General features: G+C 38.8%; 1 protein-coding gene across 20 annotated transcripts in view; it reads left to right on the top strand.

Annotated features, from left to right (window-relative positions):
• The window catches only part of LPP (LIM domain containing preferred translocation partner in lipoma), a 655,110-nt gene that overhangs the window by 346,763 nt on the left and 283,255 nt on the right, over positions 1 to 25,092 (top strand). For 18 of the 20 annotated variants that reach the window (XM_079155229.1, XM_079155218.1, XM_079155217.1 and 15 more), the window contains one exon: positions 10,098 to 10,154. The exons of the other annotated variants lie outside the window; for them this stretch is intronic. In XM_079155229.1, the coding sequence (XP_079011355.1) occupies positions 10,098 to 10,154 (57 nt within the window). The remainder of the gene's footprint in view (positions 1 to 10,097; positions 10,155 to 25,092) is intronic. 20 annotated transcript variants of the gene reach the window in all.

The following is a 25,092-nucleotide window of genomic DNA, read 5'->3' as shown; positions in this document are numbered from 1 at the left end:
TATGTGACAGATAAAATAAAATCCTACGGCCTCAATTTGATGTTTGTTTTCATTTCAGACCTTAGTAAAAGGAGACAGAGAAGATATAATAGCATGGCTCAAATGGAGGGATTGAAAAGAAATGATCGATTATCATAAACTTAGCAGTTTTTCTCCAGGGAAATTTGGGAAGTCAAATAACATGAGCAATAGTTTTAGTAGTAGTTGAGATTTCTGTACAGCACAGCAGTTTGCAGAGTCATTTTATGTTCATTGTCACATCAAGTCTGTGAGTTTTTCTGGCCAGAAATTATTGGCCTAGTGTTATACACAGGTTGAGTGAGTTGTACCAAGCCCTGCCTTTGAAGTCCTGCCTTAGAGCTGGGCCTCATGCCTGGTCCTGTTGATTTTGAACTCAATGGTTATTTCACTGCTCTGTGCAGCCTCTCCAGTCCAGTGTGGTACACTGGAGCATATCACAGGCACTCTGTCCTTTAGCTTTATTAATGCATATGTATACATGGAGTATGTGAATAAATTATCTTCCCAACTGATTCCAGCAGTCAGAAGTATATGGAGTGAACTGGGCACAGCAGTGCACATCTATAATTTGGGCGGCTCTGGAGGCAGAGGCAGGAGGATCATGAATTCAAAGCCAGCCTCAGCAACTTAGTGAGACCTTGCCTAAAAATAAAAAAATTTTAAAAAGAACTGGGGAGGTAGCTCAGTGGCTAAGTGTCCCTGGGTTCAATCCCTGGTATTAAAACAAACAAACAAAAAATAACGCATATGGAAGTAAAATATGAAAGTTTTCCCTCATCACCACCTCAGTTCCTCCCACTCAAAAAGACAGTCTAATTCTCTGTTGTACATCTTCCCAATCACTGTATATTACATACTGAATGTATATTACATACTGGATGTATCTATAAAGGGATCAATATTTTTCTTATTCACTCTTTTCCTTTGTTTTCATATTCATAAAAAAGAATTTGACATGTAGTTTTTAAACACTCGTAAGCATTCCTTCTATAAGTGTACCATTACTTATCCTTTTGTACTGCTGGATTCATCTCTTCCTTATTATGAACAGTGTTAAGATGAGCTTCCTAGCTTGTCTTGGTGTAGGTGTGTGAGTGGAATTACACAATCTCAAATGTTAGAATCTTCACATTGGCTCATGGTATCAATCTGGGCGTACAGGCTTCCACTTAGTTGCTTGGGGATGTGTTGTTTAGACCAACTCAGACACTTCTCTAAACATACACTTGTGGCCAGGAGAGTAAATGTTGGGGAGGTTATTTTCCATGGCACTGTGGTTTGGATAGAGGCACTTACTATGAAAGAAGGTAGGGAGGGTTATTCTTATAATAGTTTTGTTTATCTTAAAACAACCACCACTCTTCAGTGAGATAGAACAAGGCACTTAATGCAATAAAAATATCTACCATAATTAAAAATGCAAATGTAGAATGCCTAAAAATACCTTTTGCTATTCTTTGTTAAGAATAATGTTCTACCTAATTAGGCTTTGAATATATAACTGAATCTCAGTAGTGATTATATGATATAAAGGTCCTGAGAAGAGTCCACTCTCAAGCCATCCTGACTGTTTCTGCCTTTCCCAGATGGTCATATTGAAGGCAATTATGAGGTGCCAAAAATCTGAAAACTTGGGTACATGAGGGAACAGAGCTAGTCTGAATAGTTTATGAAGTATAGATCACAGCAGACCATTGTCAAGATAGTTCCAAAATCACAGATAATATGGTATGCTTTGCAAGCAAGAGACACAAGCTCTCACCCCTATCCTTCTACTTTATTTTTTATTTGTCCTGTTAATAGGTGTAGTCATTTTTAAAACCATAATATACCAGTGTGGTTCAGAATCATGTTTGTCTTCGTTCTTTTAGAATAAAGAAATTGTTTCTCAGGTCTCTTTTAGTTAGGTCCTTTCAGGTTGCAGGAAGCCAAGATGGGCTTAAAGTCACCTTAGATGACTTTGGATGATGAGAATTTATGGGAAGCAGACAAAGAGGAAAAGAGAGTACAGAAACCATGTCAGCATCTGGACAACCTGGTTTCAGGAAGACTTGGAATATTGTGGAAGACAACAGTAGCTAATTTTGTCAAAACTTAATAAATAAACATACAGTGTTTCCTTGTCTAGTGCTGGACAAGGATGGAATTTCCCTCAGTTTTTTCTTCTGTTTACTCTTGCTGCTCCTTGGTGATTCTTTCTCTTTATTCTTCTTCTGGACATTAGGATGTTCATGATCTTCTATCCTCTGCTACCTCAAGGCTTCTTCCTACCTCGCAGTGACCTTTGCTCCAGTCCCTCGCTGCTCCCAGTTATTCTTTCTCTTGCACTCAAATGCCCAAAGCAGTGGGTCTGTATTTTAGCTGGTTCTTCTCCAGTACAAATTGGGAAGGAATTCTTCCTCCAGCACAACTTGTGGGCATCTGGTCAGGTTTTGGTTCAATCTCTGATCCAATTAGTTGTGGCTGAAGTTCAGAATTACCTGTTACAGCACTGTGGCAATGTATTTATTAAAACAAACAAGGTTTCGAGGCTCTTTGCTTAAATAGTGCTGTGAGTATGGGAGAGAGTCAACATTTTAAGTGCTCCTCTATTATTGTGTATTTCTTAAATTCAGCTAAGCAGAAGATTTTGAAGATGTAGTCTTCAACTCAACATGGTCAAGATGCCTTCAGTGGAATTAGATACAGTTTTTGACATTACTTTCACCAGCAGTGGAGCTTCATATAAGTTTAGCTTTTATCTCTAAGTTCAGTTTTTCGATCTTGTGAATACATTTTTTTTTCTAAACAAAAGAAGAAGATAGATTAAGATAAGAGGAGAACCAAAGTTAATTTCTCACTACATTTATCCCCAAGGAAAAGTGAGACATGCTCAGGAGAAGGCGTTTGTGGACTGATAGATTCTAGTGAGTATGGAGAAGGACGTGAAGTAGAGAACAAAGCTCTGGAGGAGGTAGCTGGGACTGTTGTCAAGAACATGAGTGGAAACATTTGCTCAGCATGGAGATTAGGTATGTCTTCCTTGATTCCTGGAAAAAGGGCGAGTACATCTGTAGAAAAAAAAGGTAGGTAGAAGATACTAACCAGAGGAAAACAATCATCCCACATAGCCTCATTTTCCTCAAAAGAGGAAGGGATGTTGTGTGTGGATAAAGGACATGGAGGAGGAGGATCCAGCAGCATTCAGGTGGACCCCTGGTATGTGATACATTGATGTAGGAAGAGATTGTGGTGTATCTCCAAGACTCAGCGAGAAACCAGTTGATGAGTTCTGCATTGCATTTCTTGACTTTCTCTAAATCTGTATAAATCCACTCCTACAAACAAACAAAGATCAAAAAGCAAGAACACTGCAAGTTACTTCCAGTTAAAGGTTAGCAGAGAGTCTGTGTAAAACAAGGGAACAAGGTTACCTTAGTTTTAAGTACTGTGACTTCTTTGCTCACGTGCAGGAGCCAGTGTGAAACGCAGGATGCATCAGACAGATGAGCTTAAAGTGTCAGCCGTGTGACTGACAAAAGCACGTAGATGTCAGCTTTGGGCCAAGGGAATGGATGACTGCTTTACTTCTATTGACAGAGGCCAGCGCTGTCACTTACAGTCCTTTCCTAGCATGAGGCTGCCCCATATGAATTGGGAGTTCGCAGAAACAGAGAAAAGCATGATCTTGCAGGCAGCAGGTTCAAGCAGAACTGTGAAGGGGTCTGAGGCAGACCTGCCCTGAGGTTTTTCCCAGTTTCTCTAATCAGTTAAATCTCTGAGAAATGATGGGGAGGCACAGACAGATGTCACCACTGTTTCTCCATGGATCACCCTTCTGGATGCAGCAACTGAGAAGCAGGAAATGAACTTCCCCTCTTCATTTAATGATGGCAGATTCAAGGTCTATATCTAGGGGTCTAGCCTCCTTTCTCGAATAGCCATTAGGTTTCATGGTTGGCATGATGGTGGAATAACTAGATTTCTCATGAAGGCAAGTAGATTCCAGAAGCATAAGCATACATGATTAAAATAGGACCATAGTGTGCAGGGTGTGCCAATAGATGTGGAGGTGGGGCGAGTAGTGCTGCTAAGTAGTGAGTATTTCTGAGCAGATGTGAATGGCCACAGTGATAGGGAAGATGGAGGGTTTATGATGTCAGGGTAGACAGCTACCAGATAGCTCAGGCTTCCCGGAAGTTTCCCCAGATGTTTGCCATAGCTTAGAGATCATTCTTCTCGATTTCCTACTGCCTCTCTTGACCTCTAGAACCTTGTTCCACTAGTTTGCTTTCTGGTTTTAAGACTGTTTATCTGTAAAACCATTGAGTAGCTGTCTTGCATTTTTTATTTGTGTAAGGCAGTGTGTACCTCATCTTAAGATTTATACAAAGTTCACTCGAGCCTGCTTGGACAGCAGTAGCACATCACAGTCTTGTTCCCTGGCCTGCAGTGTTTTGTGTCTACTTAAGAAATTTTAAAGTGAGTTGTAATATAGTTGTTTTGGCTGATCCCAACACTGAAAGGGATGCTTCAATCTCTTGGCATAGTTAGTTAACATTGTAAAGTGAGCATCTTCCCATAGGACCATGATTAATAAAGGTCATTACTAAACGTTTGCATTTCAAGCAATGTTCACCTGAGTGACTCTTTGAGGAGTATCACAGCAAGTTTTGTGTTTTCCCTTTATGAATGATAAAATCATTCTCTAGAGTGGTTTATTGGAAGCTTGTGTACTGAAGTTCTCTTGACTCTTCTTCACTGTGGGTACACATGGATGAACACACCTCTTCATACACAACACACCTCAAAGAGATGAGCATACCCCTTCATAAATAAACACACTACAAAGACATGATGAGCAGACTCCTGTTCAAAACACAAACATTCTTTCAAAGTGTCAATATATATTAAAAGGTATGAATTAGCAGTATATATTCGGCTAACACGTTCTCTACAAATTTGTGGTAAGTAGGATTAACACAGCAATGAGCACATTACAAAACATTTGTGAGATATTATTAGGGCTTTGATTCCTTGTGAGCCCCTTTATTCTATTTCTGTCCCTTTCAAGCTGGTATTTCTAACAGTTTTAAAAAATCCCAAATAGGATTTTTGATGGTTCATAAACATATTCTTCAATGCATATTGTATTTTACTGTGGTACAGAAATTTAGAGAACCAAATAGAATAAATAATAATAAAATTAATGAAAATAATGAAATAATGAAAAAAATTGACTATTTTATGACTCAAATAGAACTTCTACTAGGCCTCAAAGTTGTTTTTATGAACATTTACCCTTAGAAAATATATGAAAGTTTTTCATTCCAAAACTTTCAAACTCTTATGGATGGTGGCAGGACATACATTTGTTCTCCATCCACCTCCAGGTGATGGTGTGGTTAGCTGTGGAGCATGACCCAGGCCTTGGAGTGAAGGGATTTGGGAACAGTGTTCAGTTCTTAGCACATAGGTGGGGAAGCATGGTTTTCTAATGAAATTAATAAGAATTTTCATTTGATGAGAACATGGATTAATAAGCTTTAACTTTATATTTTCAGTAGCTCTCAACTATCTAATGTTTTTGATGAGGAAAAATTAGAAAATTACACAATTATGTTTCTTTTCACTCCTCCCTTGCAAGATTGTAAGACAATATAACAAGGCTTACACCATGATTCTTTTTCCTAATAAGTATGTGAGAATTTCCCAGGTGATTCAATATGTCACAGGACTTGATTTTCACATGTGAGAGCAGGGCTCAGCAAACCACTTTTCTGAGATTAGATGTGATTTTATACATAAGGTTATGGTTTTTGAAAATTCTCGTGAATGAGGACTGTGTTATCTTTTGAACTGTGTCATCCTCTAGCTTTATTAGCTATTTCATATCACCTCACTATGTAACTCAGATTTTTAAATAAAATCTCCACTCTGATCAGCCCAAGCTCTGTTGAATGATCCTGTCTTGGAGAAATCTCAGTCTCATCTCCAAAATGTGCTGTGCATGTTGCTTTTGATTCCTCTCACCTCCCTACCTGCACTGTCACCCACACTGGATGTTTCTGCTCAGTGGAAGAAGCCACACTCTCTCACTACACAAATTACACCAAGATTGCTACTAACCATATTTGAAAAACTCACAATAATGGTATGCCTGAGTCATGTCTTTTTAAATATGGTGCTGTGGGGTGTGATTAGTCAGCAACATTTATTTAATGCCCATAAGCTCAGAGCAAGTCTTAGATGGTAAAGAAGGGGAGGAAGGAGTTTGAAAAACAAATAGACTGTCATCTCCAGAAGAGCTTATAGTATCTTTATGAGTACAGAGAACAGATAAAAAGGGATTAGGAAAACTTAAAAGCAAAATCCCAATGAGTGCAAATTGGCCTGGTACAAACAGAGCTATATAAATGCAAAGAGGATGCAAATTATAAAAACTTGAAGTTCATTGTTTAAAACTGCTATCTTTGATTTTCATAATACTTTTGCTGTAAGAATTGTTAGAGCTCAGAACTCCATACAATTCAGCGAGGAAAATTTCCTGGTTAAATTGTATCATTTAGAGATGCAAACCTAACTCTTAGCATTATATGGGCTTTTGAAAGTTGATGCTGTAAAGCTTTATGAGATCCTATTAAATTTTTTTCATCATCATTATAGCTTGTTATATAACCTTGAACAAACTAATCTCACTATACCTCAGTTTCCACATCTTTAAAATGGACTTGGTAATAATACCTATCTCATGGGATCATTAGGAGCATTAAAGATATCATACTGTATTATTTCTATTCTATGAAGCATCTCTGTTTTTGCAGTTCAGTTTATTTGAGATTGGAGTGCATCCTATAATTGAAAATAAATCACTGTGTCAAAGATTAGCACCACTTCTTTCTTAGTGGTGAACAAACAAACAAAAAAACCAATTGTGCATCTCATGATCAAAGACATCACATAAATGTATAAAGTCCTTCAAACAGTGTCTGTTACATAGTAGGTGCTATGAAGTTATTGTTACCATCATTGACTGAATTCCATGTTTATAGTTTGTAAGGCATCTGCTTCTAATATCATTGATTTCTGTACTATGAGGCAGAATGTATTTATGATTTCTGGTCTTTGAGAAAGTAGATCCTGAATGACTTGCCAGAGATCACAGAAACAGAACACCTAGGTTATGAACTCAACTTGGGTTTTTTTTTTTTTTTTTTTTTTTTTTTTTGTTTTTTTTTTTTTTTTTTTTTTTTTTTTTTTTTTTTTTGTTCCAGGGATTAAAACTGGGGCACTTAGGCATTGAGCTACATCTCCATTTTTTAGTTTGAAACAGGGTCTCACCAAGTTGCTTAGGGCCTCACTATGTTTCTGAAGCTAGCCTTGAACTTGAGATTCTCCTGCCTTACCCTCCCAAGTTATTGGAATTATAGGCATGCACCACTATGCCCAGCTCAGCTTGCTTTTTCTCTTCATTTTGACACCACTAATTGAGTTCTACTTTGTTATGTTGAACTCTGGGTCCTAGTAATAAGACGGTAATTCAAGCATACAAGGTTCTTTATCTGACTTACCTTAAACAGAGTAGAGGTTGAGGAAATGTGAAGATATAATCCATCAAATAAACTCAGAGTGAAACAGGATAGACTGAGCCTCAGAGGGTGTCATGCCAGGTCATGCCAGACTCCTCTGAGGAGTTCACTTCTGAAGTGACATCTCAAGGTCAAGTTGAGAACTTGCAGTATAATAGTGCATGTCTTGCAATGCAGGAAGGAGCTCCAGTCTTTAAAGGCATTGGAATGAGCTGAGGTAAGCCAGGGAAATACACGTTTCTGGTTCTAGAAGAGGGAGTAGATACCATTTACTTTAGGATTCAGAGAGCAGATGCTAGATTTTTTGAGTTCTCCCCCACCCCTGCCCCATCCTCCTATCACGGATTGAACCCAGGAGTGCTTAACATCTGAGCAACATCCCTAATCCTTTTTTTTATTTTGAGACAGGGTCTCGCCAAGTTGCTTAGGGTCTCCCTAAATTGCTGAGGCTGGTCTCGAACTTGCAATCCTCTTGCCTCAACCTCCTGAGCCACTGGAATTACAGGCATGCCCAAGCTCGTGAGTCCAGCAATTTGAGCATTCTTTACCACAATGTAGAAGCTTGTTTTTTAGGTACTATAGAGAAATTCATGTATCCAGGAAGGAGATGTCAGCCATGGATTGTTTCATCCTCCTTTCCAGATGAGTACCCTGAAGATTGAGGATGTGAAAAAATTGCTCCCTTGTTTTCCAATGTCATATAGTGCTAGTAATATCTAGTTGAGGCACATACCTACTCCTAGGTGTCAGTTTTAGAGGGATTTTTAAATCTTAAAACCTTCTAAGGGGAAATTTCCAATACTACAAATCCTTAAGTGGTAACTCTTCATACTTGTTTGAATTGTTCCAGAAAAGAAATCATTAGTGATTTATTTCCACTTCTGTGGTTCTTTGGTATTGACTGTCTTGACATCAACTGTTTAGAAATATCAATTCTGTCTTGAAATAGCCCATCAAATAGTGATGCATACAAAGCCAAGAGTTTACATATTCTCCTTCTCATACATATCAACACCTATTTAATCTGAACATGTAAAAAACTGGTGATCTCTTTATTTCCAATGAGGACTTTCAGCAGCAGAAATTAGTGTATGGCCTAGCCCTTACCTATAACCCCACACCTGGCTTCAGTGATGACAAGAATCTGCATTAGATGTCATTAAATGATATTGACTAGGGAGAGGGCATGCTTTCGGCAGGCTATCTTCATGATCTTATTCACTTCTTTTACTGGACTCCATTCTTTTTTGTAAAATGTTGATGTTAAAATAGATGAATTTCTAAACTATGATTTATGATAACGTTATCAGTTTACCTACTAAGGAGCTTCCTGTTAATTGGTCATTTTCAGCAAGTAGTTCAGCTTCACTGAGAATTTTGAATAAGATTTCATTTTCATTAGGCTTCAGCAAGCATCATTGAACATCTTGTAGTTACTAGGTTCCACTATAGAACTATAAGCATCTGAGAGGTTAAGCTACAGTGAAAAAGATAGTTGGGTAACTTGGATTTTTTTTTTTTTACATTAACTTTTTTGACATATAATTAGCTTATCTTTCAATGCACCAACTCTAATTATTTTTAAAAGTGCTGTTCAATACATTCACTTAACAAATATTTATACAGCATTTGCCATGTGCAGGGACATACTAGGTGCTAGGGTTATAGAAATTGACAACAGCTTTTCAAAACCTAACCTGTCAAAAGAGGTCCATTAACAGGCAGTTTTCCATGTGATGTTATAGACCAATATTCAGGGTCATCAGTTTCCCTGGAAACACATGGGTAGGACAAAGCATACTTAGTCTTGGGAGACCTGGGAGGTTTCTAAAAAGGGTTCATCTCTAAATGGTTTTTGGAGACACTTGTAGGTATTTGAAAGGTTGATGGAATGGGGCTGGGGTTGTGGCTCAGTGGTGGAGTACTTGCCTAGCATGTGTGAGACACTGGGTTCAATTCTCAGTACTACATATAAATAAATGAATAAAATAAAGGTCCATCAACAACTAAAAAAACAATATATGTATATAAATAATTTTTTTTTAAAAAGGTTGATGGAATGGAGAAAATAGAGAAGGGAGAGTTTTTTGGTGAGATCCGGGCTACACACAGCACTCACTCTTCTCTGACCACGTGGCACAATGTGGGAAGGATAGTTACTGAGGAGCCTGCAGGGAGGAGTCTATCCAAGCTTGCTTCAGCAGAGATGGATATGTCCTGCTATGAGGTCACAAAGAAGGATGAGGCCAGCAAGAGAATGTGACATTGCAGTTGGGTCACTCAAGAGGCCAAAGTTAGTCTAGGCAGAAGAACTGCAATTTGAAGAGTAAGATGTGCATGAAAGAGTGTTATTTTCAGCTGCATGAGGAATTTGAAATCCTTGAAGAAGGGAGTAAGTAGAACAGAGAAAGAATATATTTGAGCAAATACCTTGGCAACAGTGGGAGGGGCAGCTTATAAATGGATTCACTACAATACAGTGACTTCGTTGTATACCTTATTCTGTAGGCACCTGGGGGAAGGAGGGACAGCAGTCTGAAGGAGGAAGACAGGAGCACTCGTAAGGTTTGTGAGAGGAAATTAGAGGGGTGTTTTAGAAAGATAACTCGGGATATTCTTAGGTGAGGCCCTGGATTCTGAAGAAAAGCTGGAAGGGTGTCATCTCTATTGTTCCAGATAGTCCTGATCTAGCCAGGATTTTTGGTCAAATTGTGTCTCCTGTTTAAAAAGTCTAATACACAAAGGATACTAAATGAATATGAAAGAATTACCCTTTCTCTGAGAACTTACTATATCACTCCTCTGTGTTAATTCACTTGATTCTCATGACAACTCAGTGACAAAGCTGTCATTTTACAGATGGGGGAATTGTGGCCCAGAGAGGTTTAACTCACCGAGGTAGTAATGTGCAGATCTAGTCTTTGAACCAAGGCAGTGTGACTCTAAAGGCTAAATGTATGAATTGATAATTCAAGGCACAATTGAAAATACTGACAAGTGGTTTACTGAACAGGGATATTAGGCAAACAAATCTTTGCTTTGCTTTTTTTCCAGTTCAGTGATTTGTAATGTATTTATAGAATTGTACAATCGTTAGCTTAGTCTCACTTTAAAATGTTTAGAAATCTCACGCTCCTTTGCTTCCCATTTTTATTCCAACCCTAGGTAACTTTGAGTCCACCTTAGTGGTAATTAGTTTTCAGATGAATGTGACTTCTGTTTCATGGCAGTTTTTGAGTGGTAGCAATCTTGACATCCTTACTAATTCAGGAATATAACATAGTTTGTTTGAACTTGTAATTTCTAACTTCTGTGTGAAGTTAGTACTTCACTTTGTTCATAATTTGGGGCAGAGAAGAGTAAAAGTTCCAGGGTTCCAGTCACTGTGTCTGTCTTTGGTCACACATATGAGATTGCCCCTGACCTACCCTAAAGTTCTCAATTTTAAATGAGGCAGACACTAGACTATTGAACAAACTTGGAGATGAGAACTCCTCTAGAAACCTGATGTATTAAGACTTGTGTTAAACTTATTTGTGCTGGAAGCCATTGATTTTTTTTTAAGTTAGTGAATATGAAGAAATTTTTGGAGCTCTTGGCATTTAAAGAATAAAATCCACATCAAGTTAAAATAAAGCTCCCCATCCAAACTAGGTTAGTAATTGCCAAGAATAAAATATCTGAGCTATGGAATGGCTTAAAGGACAGCTGCTGTTAGGCAGAGGGTACCAGGTACAACTCTGCTGCATAGGTAACTGCTGTATCTATTGGTAGCACATCTATCTGAGATGCCTTAAAATAAAAATTGCAAGTACAACAGATTCGATCAATCCTAGTATTTCTTTCTCCTATTCTCTAATTCCCAAGTTAAAAATAAAATTCGCCTGCCTCATTCTCCAGTGTGCTAGTTAGTAGGATTAGCTGGAGTTCTCAACAGGAAAGCAATAGATACAGTAGACACCATTGTATGGTGGGTGAAAGCCCGGTAGAGATAATTATACAGTCACTCCCACTATATTACCCTTCAAAGAAACTGAGCCTAATATTCTCCTCCTAAGCAATTTAAACAACTTCTAAAAAAAAGTACAAGATATTATTTAGGGAATGAAATAGCTACTGTATATAATCAAGAGAGAGAATTATAGCAAATTATTATACTCATTTGATAAGTGAATAAAGAGCTATGCTCAAAGCTTTGTATTGTACCTCCTAAGTAATTGTTCAGTTGTGCTAACTGTCCTTTAAAAAAGAGAAGAGATAAAGAACTGCTAAAAAAAAAAAAAAAAAAATCAATTGTTACACTTATTCAGTGAGGTTTCCCCCTCTGGGCACAGATTAAGTCTAATTTCATGCTCCATGAGGATCAAGCACATTTTGGCCTTCAAATGTTTTATAGTGTGTTTTTTTTTTTTTTTTTTTTTTTTTTTTGGTCTTCCAAAGATAATATCCATGTATAAACATAGGCATCAATATGGAAAAAAAAGCAATAAAACCTTTGTAAAGATTTGCATGCATGTGCTGGTAGGAATATATGTTATATATTTATGTTCCCTGCACATACCCTCCAATATTTTCAAAAGATAGAACTGTATGGCAGTCTTTCTAATACTTCTTTATAAGTTTACATATACACATGGCACTCAAAATCTATTAACTTGTTCATGTATTTAAAAAATGGGCTGGTAGTAGTTTTGGAGTCCACCTTCCCTTTGGTTTGTTTTAAACAAAGTAAATATACAGTGTATAAAACTGAAGACTTAAATGATGGAGCACTTTCTTTAGTTAGAAATTCTTTTGTCCTCACTCTCCCCTGCTATAAAAGGATAAAAAGCAGAACTAATTGCTGTTAGGAGAAGCCTTGCAGCATAGTTGCTAAGAGCAGCTACACTAAAGATGCCAGACCCCTTAGCTGGGATACTCTGTATCCTCCACTTGCTAGCTGCATAACATGCAGCAAGTGTCTTAATCTCCTCATGCCTCAGTTCCTGACTTCAAAGAAGTCATGAGAATGCTGATCATAACAACACAATGCCTACCTCAGGCAGTTGTGAGGAGTAATCAGAGATAGACATGGATCAGTAGAGTACTTTGTCTGTCTCTTACTTATAGTTCATGAATTCCAAAACACATATTGATTTACAGACTTAACATTTCTGACTAATTATTGTCAGTCAGGTGGCAGTCAGGTTGTAGTTGTCATTGTCTGCACATGTTCATCAAAACTTGCTGACTGTGGGGACCAGTGACATGGAAGAAAATCCTGGTGACAATAGCAGACCTCACTTATGTTATTGTTCTTGCTGGTACAGAGGACAGTATATTATGGAAGAACAGATACAGATAGATGTCATGACTTTCAGGTGAAAATTGATTCAAAGGGCTGAAGTCTAAATGTGAGAAAACTTTAGGAATGCTAGGAATCCTTCAATTATCTTCACTTATAAATTTGTCAGCCCTGCAAGAGGGCTGACACATGAGTGTAAATAACACTACATGTAATTAATTTTAAGCCATTCCTTCAGCAAGTGTATAATGAAAATTTTAATAAAAAAGAACTATGTCATCATTTAAATGGCAGTAATTTTTGTTTCCAGTGGTATAACAGCTAATGGTACATTTTATAATCAGTGGCATCTTGAATTCAAATGGCTATTGTAGTAAGCACTCAGAAAATGTTAGTGTTCTCATTAATATTTAGGTAGATGTAACTGTTGGCCAGTGTACATTATCAGAGTTAGGAGGCTGTCTGTAAGGTCTTTGAATATGAGTAAAGTACACTGAAAACAATAATTTGGATTTATCAAAAGTCTGAAGAACTCAAGAATTGTGAAGATGAAATTGAATAATAGAAGGGAAAGCGTGTTGTAAAATAAATAGGAAGCATCCATCAGGATAGTATAGGTAACGCTATAGTAACAAGTAATTCCCAAATCTCAGTGCTTAAAGCAAGAGTTTTTTTCTTGCTTGTGCTGCTTGTCCATCATAGATTCAAATCAGGCCTTTGCAGGTTGATGGAAGAGACACGATCTCAAACACTGCTATTCCTATCCCAGAGTGAAAGAGCACTGAGGATCTGGAACTGGTAGTTATTTACCTTGGTCTGAATGTAATGCTTATCACTCCTGCTCACAGCCCATTAGACACCATTATTCACATGGCTCCCCTTAGCCCTACTGGTGCCAGAAAGCAGAGAGCTGGAAATATTTGGATGATAGCATCAGTGACTGCAGCAAACTTTGTAATATTACTAATAATGGTTAGCAGTCATGGAATATTTACTGTATACCAGGCACTGATATGCATGCTTTTAAGGGGCAGGGTCCCTTAGTCCTCATGAAGTGGGTATGATCACGATCATCATTACACAGCTGAGAAACTAAGGCCAAAGAGGTAAATAAAGAAGGCAGGGTAGGGGACTCTGCTTCTTTTGCATTCACGTGTCTCTCAAACTATATGGATTGAATGCATTCAGTCCCAGGGCATTGTTGATTCTAGGCAATGATCTACCACTGTGCTCTATTCCATGCCCTGGAATGCTTTTTTCTTTTTTTAATTGTAAAAGGAAGAAACAAATATAGTTGGGAATCTGTTCCCAAAAATAAAAGAATGGTATAGGTGATCCTTAAGTCTTTCTCACCTGGAGCAGCCTTGAAGGACCTGCAGAAAAAGGTGTGCTTCTATTGCTGCCTCATCTGCAGAACCTAGGGGCCCTCTCCCAGCCAGATGACTTACCCTGTAACTCAGTTAGAGGGGGATTGTCCCCGTAGAGAGGGCTGCTGGGGTTTCCATGAATCTGCCCCTCTTTGACTTATTTAAATTTCTGAATTTGGAAAATTTCTAACATTTATAAAAGTAGAAGCGCCCAATGACCACAGTCATCAATGACCAATACACAATCATCAGTGCATGCTCAGTCCTATTTGATTGACTTTTTGAATTAACCTGACTGCTTGTAAAACATATAGCCTTGAACGCTGCCTGTACTCCTTGGGTTTGTAGGACGCAGGAGTAACAAGGTACAAGGCCAGTGTTTAGCTGGTGGCATTCTGCTGAGAAGGAGTCAAGAGTACAAGTGGAGGATAAATTTGAAGATCTTCTGGAAAAGAGGGCAATACTAATCATATGTTAGACAAGCTGTCAACCTGAGGTTAAATGATGTGACGGTATTCAATCATTCATGGGACACTTTTGCAACCTAGGAGAGGAAAGGAGAAATATGTTCTTAATGTGCTCAACATTATTGCCCTTCTCCCCAGGGAAAATCATAGCCTTGTGTGCCACTGTGGTAGTTAATGAACAGAGATGTCTGAGGTCTGCTATGTGGCAGCACAGGAGAGCTGTCTCTAGGCCCTACAGCCAGGCAGAGAAAGTGCCAGAACTAGCTAGAAAGCACATCTTCAGTACCCTGGGCGTCCTCTTCAGCTACATCCAGAAGACCCTGAATTCCTTAACCTCCCTGTCTCTTTTTGAAAAACGCATATAATAACCGTCTGGGTCCCTCACAAATCTATTATAGCGTTTAATTAACAAATGTTCCTCAAGTGCTTTGAACTCCCTGTCTGGATAGATGTGACTGAAATGTAAAATACCTTTCACTGCCTTATTTATTGCTCCAGCGAACACGCTATATGCTGGCAGCGTTTATCTTCATTTTAATTTTATCTCCCACAAATATAGGCATTAATTTAAATCACATACAGAACATAACAGTTTTTATAGAGGCAAACTTATTCCAGTGTGCTGCATTTTAATATCGCACTTTACCATCTTTTCTCACTTGATTCAAGAATAGTATCTCTTCCTGCCTCAGCATTTAATCTTAGGACAACAGAAACTTTTTTTGTGCGTGTGTGTTCTTGCTCTCAAACTTTTATCTTCCTCCCTGCTTTGCTCTTGGGTGCCTAAAAGTTGTTCTGTGAGTGTGAGCATGGGTCTGTATTAGTTCTCCTCCTTTGCCAGCTTAATTGCTGGTGGTGGGGGGCTGGGTGGAGGAAGAAAGATTTTGCAGTGGAAGGGAATGCTTATTCGACTTCAGATAACTTTTCTAATAGTAACAGATATTACAAAAGACATCCCCTTTCCTAAAATTCAACCATCACATGATCTTTTAAGGACCTCATTTGTTTTCTAATACTCTTTTTTTTTTTTCCTAAGGGAACATTCCCCTTTTCTTCATAAAGGCTACTTTTGCAGCAGATGAGTCTTTTCCCCCTAAGGGAAAAATTGCTAAATGGGCCTGCTGTATTTATGGCTTTGAAACATTCCGGTTAGCTGTTACACCCTAAGCAAGGACACTTTCCCCATCCTTAATTTGTGGCCTGAAAAGCCGTGGCCCTCCTCAATTAGGACTTGCTGAATTGCCTCTGACATGGCAGCATGTTCCCAGAAGTCAGGGCTGTGAAGTCAGTAATAACAAGCGCACCGCTGTAAGACAACATGGTTTTAAAAGTCATTTCAGGCTCTTTTCAAAAGCTTTCAGGGTTATAAATTAAAAAGAAACAAAACTTATTTTTCTGGTTTTGCAGGCCTCTGAATATCTCGATTTAAGGACATCTGTCATAGTTGGGCTTTTATTGTTGTCCTTGTTCTTTACATTTTGTTGGGGTTTAAAATGTACCAATTACTGTTTAAGTTCCCTGTTTCACTCTTGCAACAACCCTGCGAGACAGGTACCTTATTATGTTCATTTTATAGTTGAAGAAGCAAGGTCTGGAGAAGTTAAATGGTTTTTCTGAAATCACACTGCTTCTGCGTGGCAGGGCTATGATTTTGAATCCTGTCCACCGTAACTAATATGCTTTTGGAATAGCTCTCCTCATCCTAAATTCTTGACCTCTCATTTGATGCTGACTCTTCCCAAACCCTTAGTCTTTTTGCTACTAGGTGGATTTTATTTGTGGTGAGAACATGGTTACCCTGGAAACCCACTAGCTAGAATGGCAATCCAATTATAGCACCGTCACTCAGTTTTATTAAATTAGTATTGCTGATGATGTGGACTTCTTGATTGAAAGATGCTGAGAAATGGGTTCTTACCAGTTGTTTGTCGCCGTAAGACCATTCAGGATCATTCTCATCTATTTCACCCCACAAAAGAAAAAGAAAACAAAAAGCAAAATCCATGAGGCTTAGGCTACTTGAGTGATTTCTATTTCCCTTCAGGTCATTCATTTCAGTCCATTCCTGGTTCAGGAATGGTCTCAGCTCTTCCATAGGTTTTGGTTCATCACAGACTTCTGATAGGTCAAGAATTTGCTTTGGTTCAAACTGATTTGTGAGTTTCTTTTAAATACACAAAAGTTACACAGAACTGAATTGGTGTAGCCAGGGCTCAGAGTTCTTTCAGAAAGAACTCTGAAAATGGGTCCTCAGCTCCCTTCTGTGAAGACAAATGGCAGATTGGTAGAGTGTTGGAGTTACTTCCTTCCACGTAAGGCATGTATCGGGAACATCACACATCACCTCTGTTCCTTTCTTCGCCTTCATTATTATCCATTTTATGGAAGTGATAAAGGGAAAGCTAGAGGAAATGACTGGCTAACTTGCAGGGTTCTTCAGTGATGATGAGTCTTGGGGACAGAATTCCACACTTGCTGGTCAGCGTGTATTGTTTTGTTTTTGGATATCACAGGGTCTCAAGGTCTGACTTCTGCATCTCAGAAAAAAAAAAATACTGAATCTTAATTTGAAGTTCTAACATCAACCCTATGATCATTTTGAAAGAATAAAAAATTACTGTAGGCATGTCCTGTCTGAAATGATGGGGATCAGGGAAGGGACGGGGGCTGCACTTATCTGGTGCTTGATGGTTCCATGACTATCTCCATCACCATCGAGCAGATTTCCAGAAGCATTAGTTCAAAATGGGGAAGAGGGGCACGTCTTCAGAAAATATTACACATGCCATGTTAGCTTTTCTACCTGTGAAATAATTTAAGATATTCATTCAGGGGTGCGGTTCAGCAGAGGCTCTGCATTAAATCCCCAGAACTCCCCCAACCCTAATGAATAAACATAAGATAGTCATTCAAGTACCAGCTCCAACATTTACTGGTTTGGAGTCTTTAATCAGTGTAGTTTTCTTGGAGCTTCATTTCCCCTTGGGAAAGATGAAACAACAGTAATATTGGCTATAATGCTGAGTTGTGAAGTAATAAAGTAATCTCACATAAGACAGTACTGTTATTCTTGTGATCAGCTATCTCTCTCATATTCCTTCTCTCTGATTCGAGCTATGTAAGACTTAATCTGGGACTATCTTTGCTATTCCATATATATAGTTTTAGGGTCTTGAATTTTAAAATCCTAATTCTGTTTTTATTTCCCTGAGAGTTCCAAATTACTCTCATCTGATTTTCTCTTAAATGAAATGAGAAATAACACCCTAGTTTCTTCACATCTAATATATTTTTCTCTTAGCTGTAAATCTATATATTATCTCAATTGCGTATATATTTTCATACCCACATAAGAACTCATGCATATTTTTGAAAATCTAAAGGGAAATACACATTGATAGTAGTTATTTCTGAGATTTGAGGAGATGGGCTTCTTTCTATACTTCTCTACATAACTCTAAAGTTTCCATAATGTGCTTCCTTGGCTTTTGCTTTACATATATATTGTAATTTATATATTTTTATAAATGTATATATAATATTCTGTGTATTGTTTTAGCTGTCACTGTGACAAAAGGCCCAAAATGAATAGAGAAGACTTATTTTGACTCAGAGTTTTGATAATTTCAGTCCAAGGTCTGTTGGCCTTGTGCTTTGGACCTGTGGCTAGGATTCTAGGTCATGTAGGGAGCACATGGTGGAGGAAGCTGCTCACCTCATGGCAGCTGGGAAGCCAAAGAGATGGAAAGGGACCAAGGTCCCAATATCTCCTCCCAGGGTAGCCTCCAGTGACCTAACTTCCTCCTACTAGCCCCAGCTCCTAAGGGTGCTTCCGCCTCCTAATAGCCCATGGGCATTTGGGAGACTTTCCAGATCAAAACTATGGCATGTATATTTTAATACATTTATATGATTATGTGTAGTCACACACGTGCAGTCTATTCAACAAAGGAAAACATCCTCTAGCAATAAATATTTACAAAGGCAGATTAACAACTGTTGTTAACATTTTTCCTCCCTCCCTTCCCCGCTCTGCTCTTTCTCCTTCCTCCCTACATCTCGTGTTCCCGCTCTCTTTCCTGCTCCTTTCCTCATTCCCTCCTTCCTTCTGTCTTGTTATCACCCAGTATCTACCACAGCAGAAACTGTTAAACCTGAATCTTAGAGTATGTTAGAAAAATAAGGTGAGATTTTCTTAAAGGATTTGATTTCTCCTTGCATCATTTATCATTGATCCATTTCTTGAAACTATCTCAAAATAAAGCTATAACCATGCTTTCTCACATGAATTTCAGTGTTTAATGAATAGTGGCTTCTCCTTCCCACTACCCTGCTGAGAGTGGTGGCCACCAGTCTGGTTCAAGTTGAGTGGCTCCTATGTTTCCCTTCCTCCCTTCTCCTCCCTTCCGCTGTCACTGTCCTCCTCTTCCCTTCCCGTCCCTTTGTTGTTTTAATTCACTTGGAAGATCTTCCTGGATTGGATTCCTCCAGCAGAGCTATTGGTTTCTAAAATATTGATTTAATCCAGAGAGAAGGGGGCAGGTTTTTTGAATCAATAATCTTTCAAGTGGAAGTATTATTTCTCTCATTACAGAGACTAAAATTATCAGCTCATCCTCTGACCTCCCCCGCTTTTTTTTTTCTTTTTAATTTGATATGCCCAAGTGAGGAGACCACAATTAGGACTTATGCCACAGAGTCCTACATTCTGGGTTGGTTCCTCTTCGGTCCTCTGGTGCATGGAATCACAACACGATTGCCAGCTGCCTCTGCCATGACTGCAGGCAGCACTGTCGTGCAGGGTCGCCAAGATTCAGCCTCGGAAGTATTTTCAGGAAAAGGTGGAGGTCCTTTCCCCACTCTGAGCGTCTTTCAGTGTCTTAGTAAAGCTGGTATTAATGTTATAAATGATTATTCCTAAACCTGTCTCTGTTCCAGCCCAGATGGAGTTTTGATTTTAGAAAATCATTCAGTGAAATGTATTTCCTGTGCCTGGTAGTCAGTGATCACTGACCAAAAAAGGGGGTGATGGAGAGTAAAAATAAACTTATAATAATTCACATACACTTAACCTTTATGGAGTGAGTAATACCAAAAAGGGAATGAAGCAGGCTCTGCTGACCAGCATTTGCACATGGATTCCAGGAATGTGCTTAGGGTTGCCAAAGCAGCCTCTGAATCCTGCCAAAAGCATCCCTGGGGTTTTTGCTAAGGGTGGGGAGAGCAAGGAAGATGGAGGTGTGCATGTGACTGTGTGTGTTTAAAAACTCTGTTACCCAGCAGGGTGTAGTGGAAAAAATACTGGAAAAAAGATGGCAAACCTGCATTCTAGAACCAACCCTATCCAATCTCTGTGACCTTATAAAACTTACCAGACCACCATGGAACTTTAATTATCATGTAGAATAAGGATGTCATGCTGAGCTATTGAATCCTTTGTTTTGTCCTAAGTATCTTAGCACAGAAAGATCATATATGCTCATCATATCTCCAGGTCAATGAGGAAAAATTAAACTAAAAAAACAAAATCACCACATTAAAAATGGAAAAACAGTACTTTTGGTTAATCAAGATCTAACTTTGTTAATATTTCTCAGTTTCATTATATTTTTGAAGAAAGGAAGATGTGTATGATCAAGGCATGATGTATGCATGTATGGAAATGTTATAGTGAATCCCATTAATTTGTACAAAAATATTAATAATTATAATAAAAATAAATAAACAAAACAACAACAAGCAAAACAAAAACACAATGAGTTAGGAGCGCAGGTTTAAACCCTTCTTTATGTAAACCATACTATTGTGCCACAACTAAATTAGCCAGGCCCAAGAACGATTTTACCAAAAGATTGTTACCAAAAGGTCGACACCCTCTTGTCATACTTTCCACCAGGATGATGCTACTGAAATTAAGTATTTTTCTCAATACATAACTTGTTTCCAAATTTTGTAAAATATAACCCAAAACATCTTTCCTTTAATTACCTCATTGTCTATATAGATATTTTTGGTAGCTTTCTATGTTGTGTAACTGCCTCCCGTCTCCTTGTGGGATGGCAGAAATCTTTGAAGGGGTGAAGGAAGTCCCCATCTTGTTGAAAGACTGGTAGTGACATGGAGTCCTAGTGTCCTCTGCTCATGGGAGAAGGCGTGTCTCTTCACAAGCAACCTTCCACTGTTGTCAGGGTAGAAATCACTGTGCAGCAAGAGCGATCCACATGCTACTCTTGCAATGATATGGGCATGCGTTATGGATAGTCTGTTTTCTACTCTGAGTCAAAGGTCAGCCTGTTTGTTGATGCCATGGAAGGTTTTGCAGAGAAAAAGAACCAGCAGATCTATTTTAAGAGATAAGTTGCAATATTTTAAGAGATTAATTGGAAGGAAATAATAGCTGACATGGTTGTGCAGACTGACTAGGTGATGTGACTTTCACTGGGAAGGACAGGCAGGGGCTGAGGCTGCTATCCACAAGCAGAATTTCTTCCCTCTTAAAGAATCCTCAGCCCTTTTCTGAAGGCCTTTCAAGTGAGTCAGTTCCACCCCAGGAAATCTGGAATAATCTCCCTTCTCTAAAGTCAACTGATTGGTTTCAGGCTTTAACCACATTTAGAGACTGTCTTTGCAACCACACCTAAATTAGTGTTTGCAGGGCCAGTAAATGTGGACAAAGAGGCAGTCCACCTCTGGCATGCTGGGGCCCCAGAGGCTTGGCCCACCTGCTCTGTACACCAAACTGTCCTTTGTCAAATTGTCTTTTGTGATACTACTAAGTTGCAAACTGAGTTGACGGTCATCCTCCTGTGCGGTCAACCTGAGTTGCTATTGTTTACATTCTCCTTCGTGGTTGAAAGCATTTGACCAAAATGCTCTTGCCTCCACATTGCTGACATCTGTTAATCTTCTAGTTCCCGCCTTTATGCCTTTATTTATTAACCACAGGGCAAAGGCCTCCCTCTCTACTGTCAAAATCCAGTCTTTAGTTTTTGGTAGGAGAGTTCAGGGCCCAGCTCATTGGCCTCTCAATCTTTTGCCCTCTCATTTTCTGTGACTCTCATTTCCAGTCATCTGCACTCTCCAGACCCCTGGATCTTGTCATTACTTGTCTATATTTTAATTCCTTAATCATAAAATTAGCCTCCACCCCAGTCACGACCACCTATATTTCTAGCTTGCTCTCTCTCTCATGCAACTCCTGCCCTATGAACATTTGCCTTCTCTTACCTTTGTTCCTGTTTCCCGTCAGTCCTTGTAATTCTTTTCCACCTTGAAGTCTGGGATTCAGTTGTTTTTTTTTTTTTTGTTTTTTTTTTTTTTTTTTTTTTTTTGGTGCTGGGGGTCGAACCCAGGGCCTTGTGCTTGCAAGGCAAGCACTCTACCGACTGAGCTATCTCCCCAGCCCTGGGATTCAGTTCTTCAGGCCATTCATCTCTCATCTGAATAAATCTAGGCTTTATTCAGAGTTTCACGAGAATACCTGCCTCTGTGCAGACCTGGGGCTCCCTCAGACCACCTTGCCAAAGGTTCAGGATTACTACACACCATGCTATCTTGGTTTTCTGCCCACTTTTCTGAACATTTCCATTTTAGGGATCTCCTTAGTTCCTCTTTGCCTCTCCTTAAATGTTCTTTTTCTCTGGTGAAGGTACAGGATATCTCCCTAGGGCCTGTTCGTGTTCAACTTCTTGCATTTGGTTTATAGACTTGGACTCCTGTGACCGTAACTCTCAGTATTGTCATGTTATATGTAGATTGTTCTACCAAACTTTCCTGCACTTTAGGATTCAGATGTTTTTAACTGCTTATTGGCTGGATGCATTTGGATATGTCACAGAAACCATAGCCTCCACGTGTCCAAATTAAATTCATCAGATTTTCCCCCAGAATTTGTTCTTCTCCTGTGTTGTTTCATTTAATGGTGCCACTATATAACCAGTTTCTCATGCCAGAAGTTTGGACAGGATTTCTAGACTCCTCTATCCCTTATTATCAATCGTATCTCCTAAATGTTTGACAAATCTTTCTACTTCTTTCCCTCTCCTACTGATAGTGGATGATTTCAGATCGCCATGGCCTCTCATGTACAGTGGGAAATACTCTCCGAACCCGATCCCTCATAGCCATTCACTCACCCCCACCCCAATCTGTCCATCAATCTGTTCCTAAAATGCAAATCTGACTCTCTTACCCCCTGTCTAACACCTGATCTCCTTAGCCCAGTCTTCTAACTGTGATTAAGGAAACAGACTCTCAAATCAAATAGAAATAGGTTTGAATCTCCCTTGCAAGCTATGTGGGTTTGGACAAATAACCTGTTTATTTCCACATGTAAAATAGGAAGTCTTAGTGCTTTCTTTCAAATGTGTGCATCTTTGGCTTCTTCTCTTACCCTGCTCCTTTGATGCTCCATGCTCAGGCCAAAGACTGCCACTTCTCAGCTTCCCAAAGGCACATTGCTGCCCCCAGCCACAAATGAGTCTCTCTGCCAAGGTCATTGTTCGTGACCCCATGCCTTTTTTGCCATGTCTCAACATAGATGTCATTTCCCTTAAGAATGTTCAACAGCCTCTTCTGGTCTAATTTAGTTTAGATGTCCTTGCTGTGTTCCCGTGTCTTTGTCCTTGCACGTCCTGAGCCTTACACTTTGCACCCTATAAATGCTCCCTCACTCACTGTCTGCTTCTCCCAAATGATCATCCTCGTTCTACCCATTGTAAGTGCCTTGAGGACACTGACTGACCTTGAACATCTTGTGAAGCTACCAGTCCATGCTGCCTCACATTTATTAGCACAGTCTAGCAAAGACTAAGCTTAGTAAGTATGTTTATAATGTGACTGTCTCACTGGTGTGCATACATTTTTCCAACAGAGTGACCACAACTTTCCTTTTGGAGGAGAAAACATCATAAAATATAATTCTCCTGCTTCTGTAATGCCTTCCTAGGATACTGACTGCCTCTAGATAGCTGTTTACACAATCAGATCAAGCAGTGTTGTACAAGGAGGGAAAGCCCCAGGACAAGTCCCTTCTCTTGACCACAAAGTTTTGTTTCTTTTCCTCTTAAACTCTTAGTTTCAGCAAAGCAATATTTCTGTCCCTCCCCCCTCCTCCCTAGTCCTGCAAATATAAAATAGAAATATTTATACTAACCTAGTTGATTACAGTGTTAAGCCTTGAGTTGGGGGGCAGACAACAGTCCTATTTTTAGCATTGCTTAGAAGAAATTTCTAGGTAAATAAGTAATGAGCATTCATGGAGAGCTGCTTCACTTTTCTGTCAAGCTTTTAGGGGAATTTTTTTTCTAACAGTTCTACATGCTGAAAGAAAAGTTCACAATTTTTAAAAGGAAACGTGGCCCTTTTCATTAGCTCCTTTTACCTCATGCTGAGTCATGGATGAGAGAGAATTTGTAGGCGGCTGAGCTGCAGGAAAAGTAATACTGTCATTTACACTTGCCGGCTGCTATGCTTTCCAGAAAACTTCTCCCGTGGGTTGCGAAAGTGATTAATCTGCTGTTAAAACTGACAAAGAGGTTCTCTGATAAGAAAAAAAAAGAAAAAATTAGAGGGTTTTTCTTTAAAAAGTAAGCTACTCTTCCCAGTTTTAAATTAGGGGAAGAAAGTAAATCTAGATGTCATTTAAAAACATTTTTTTGTGTGTATGAGAGAGAGAGAGAAAGAGAGAGAAAGGAGGAGGAGGAGGGAGACTGGTCATGACTTTACACAATCAAAGGGCATTTTCTGTTTAAATTATGCTTTCTTATTTATTGGCACGGCTCATTCCTCATGTTATATCTAATTTATTCATTTCTACATCCTGTTCCCTTGCTTTTTAAAATATTTTTCTATATTTGGGTCTTGATTTTCAACACTTTCCATACCACTTTACTTCTCAGCCCCAGATGTCTTCAACCAACCTCTTTTTTAATATTTGAACTGATGAACTTAGCTAGTTCCTTCTATGGTATCAATTTCCCCCTCCCTGAAAAATTTTATTTATGTAACATTTCTATAACACTTTAAAACACTTGGACCAAAGTTGTTAATATAGTTGAAATGAAGCATCACTTCTTCAAGAATTTAGAATTGTCTTTTCCTTTTCTCCCTTTCTTCTTTTTTAAAAATCACTTTTCCACTGAGGACTAGAAATAACATGGAGTTTGATCTCCTCCCAGGACCTGCGATTCACTAGGCAACTTAAAGGAACAAATGAAGAATAAAATCACATGGCATAATCTAATTGTTTTATAATTGTGCAGAGAATAGTAAGTCACTGAGTGTTTAGATCCCTCAATAAGAGTGCTAAAGCTTATTGAACTACTTCCCTTTAGGTTTAAATTTTTTAAAATTATTATTATTATTATTATTTTTGAAATGGGGTT

Source organism: Sciurus vulgaris (genome assembly GCF_902686455.1).
Source record: "Sciurus vulgaris genome assembly, chromosome: 10".
Lineage (NCBI taxonomy): Eukaryota > Metazoa > Chordata > Mammalia > Rodentia > Sciuridae > Sciurus > Sciurus vulgaris.
The sequence above is the reverse complement of the archived record's forward strand: the minus strand, read 5'-3'. Positions and strand labels throughout refer to the sequence as shown.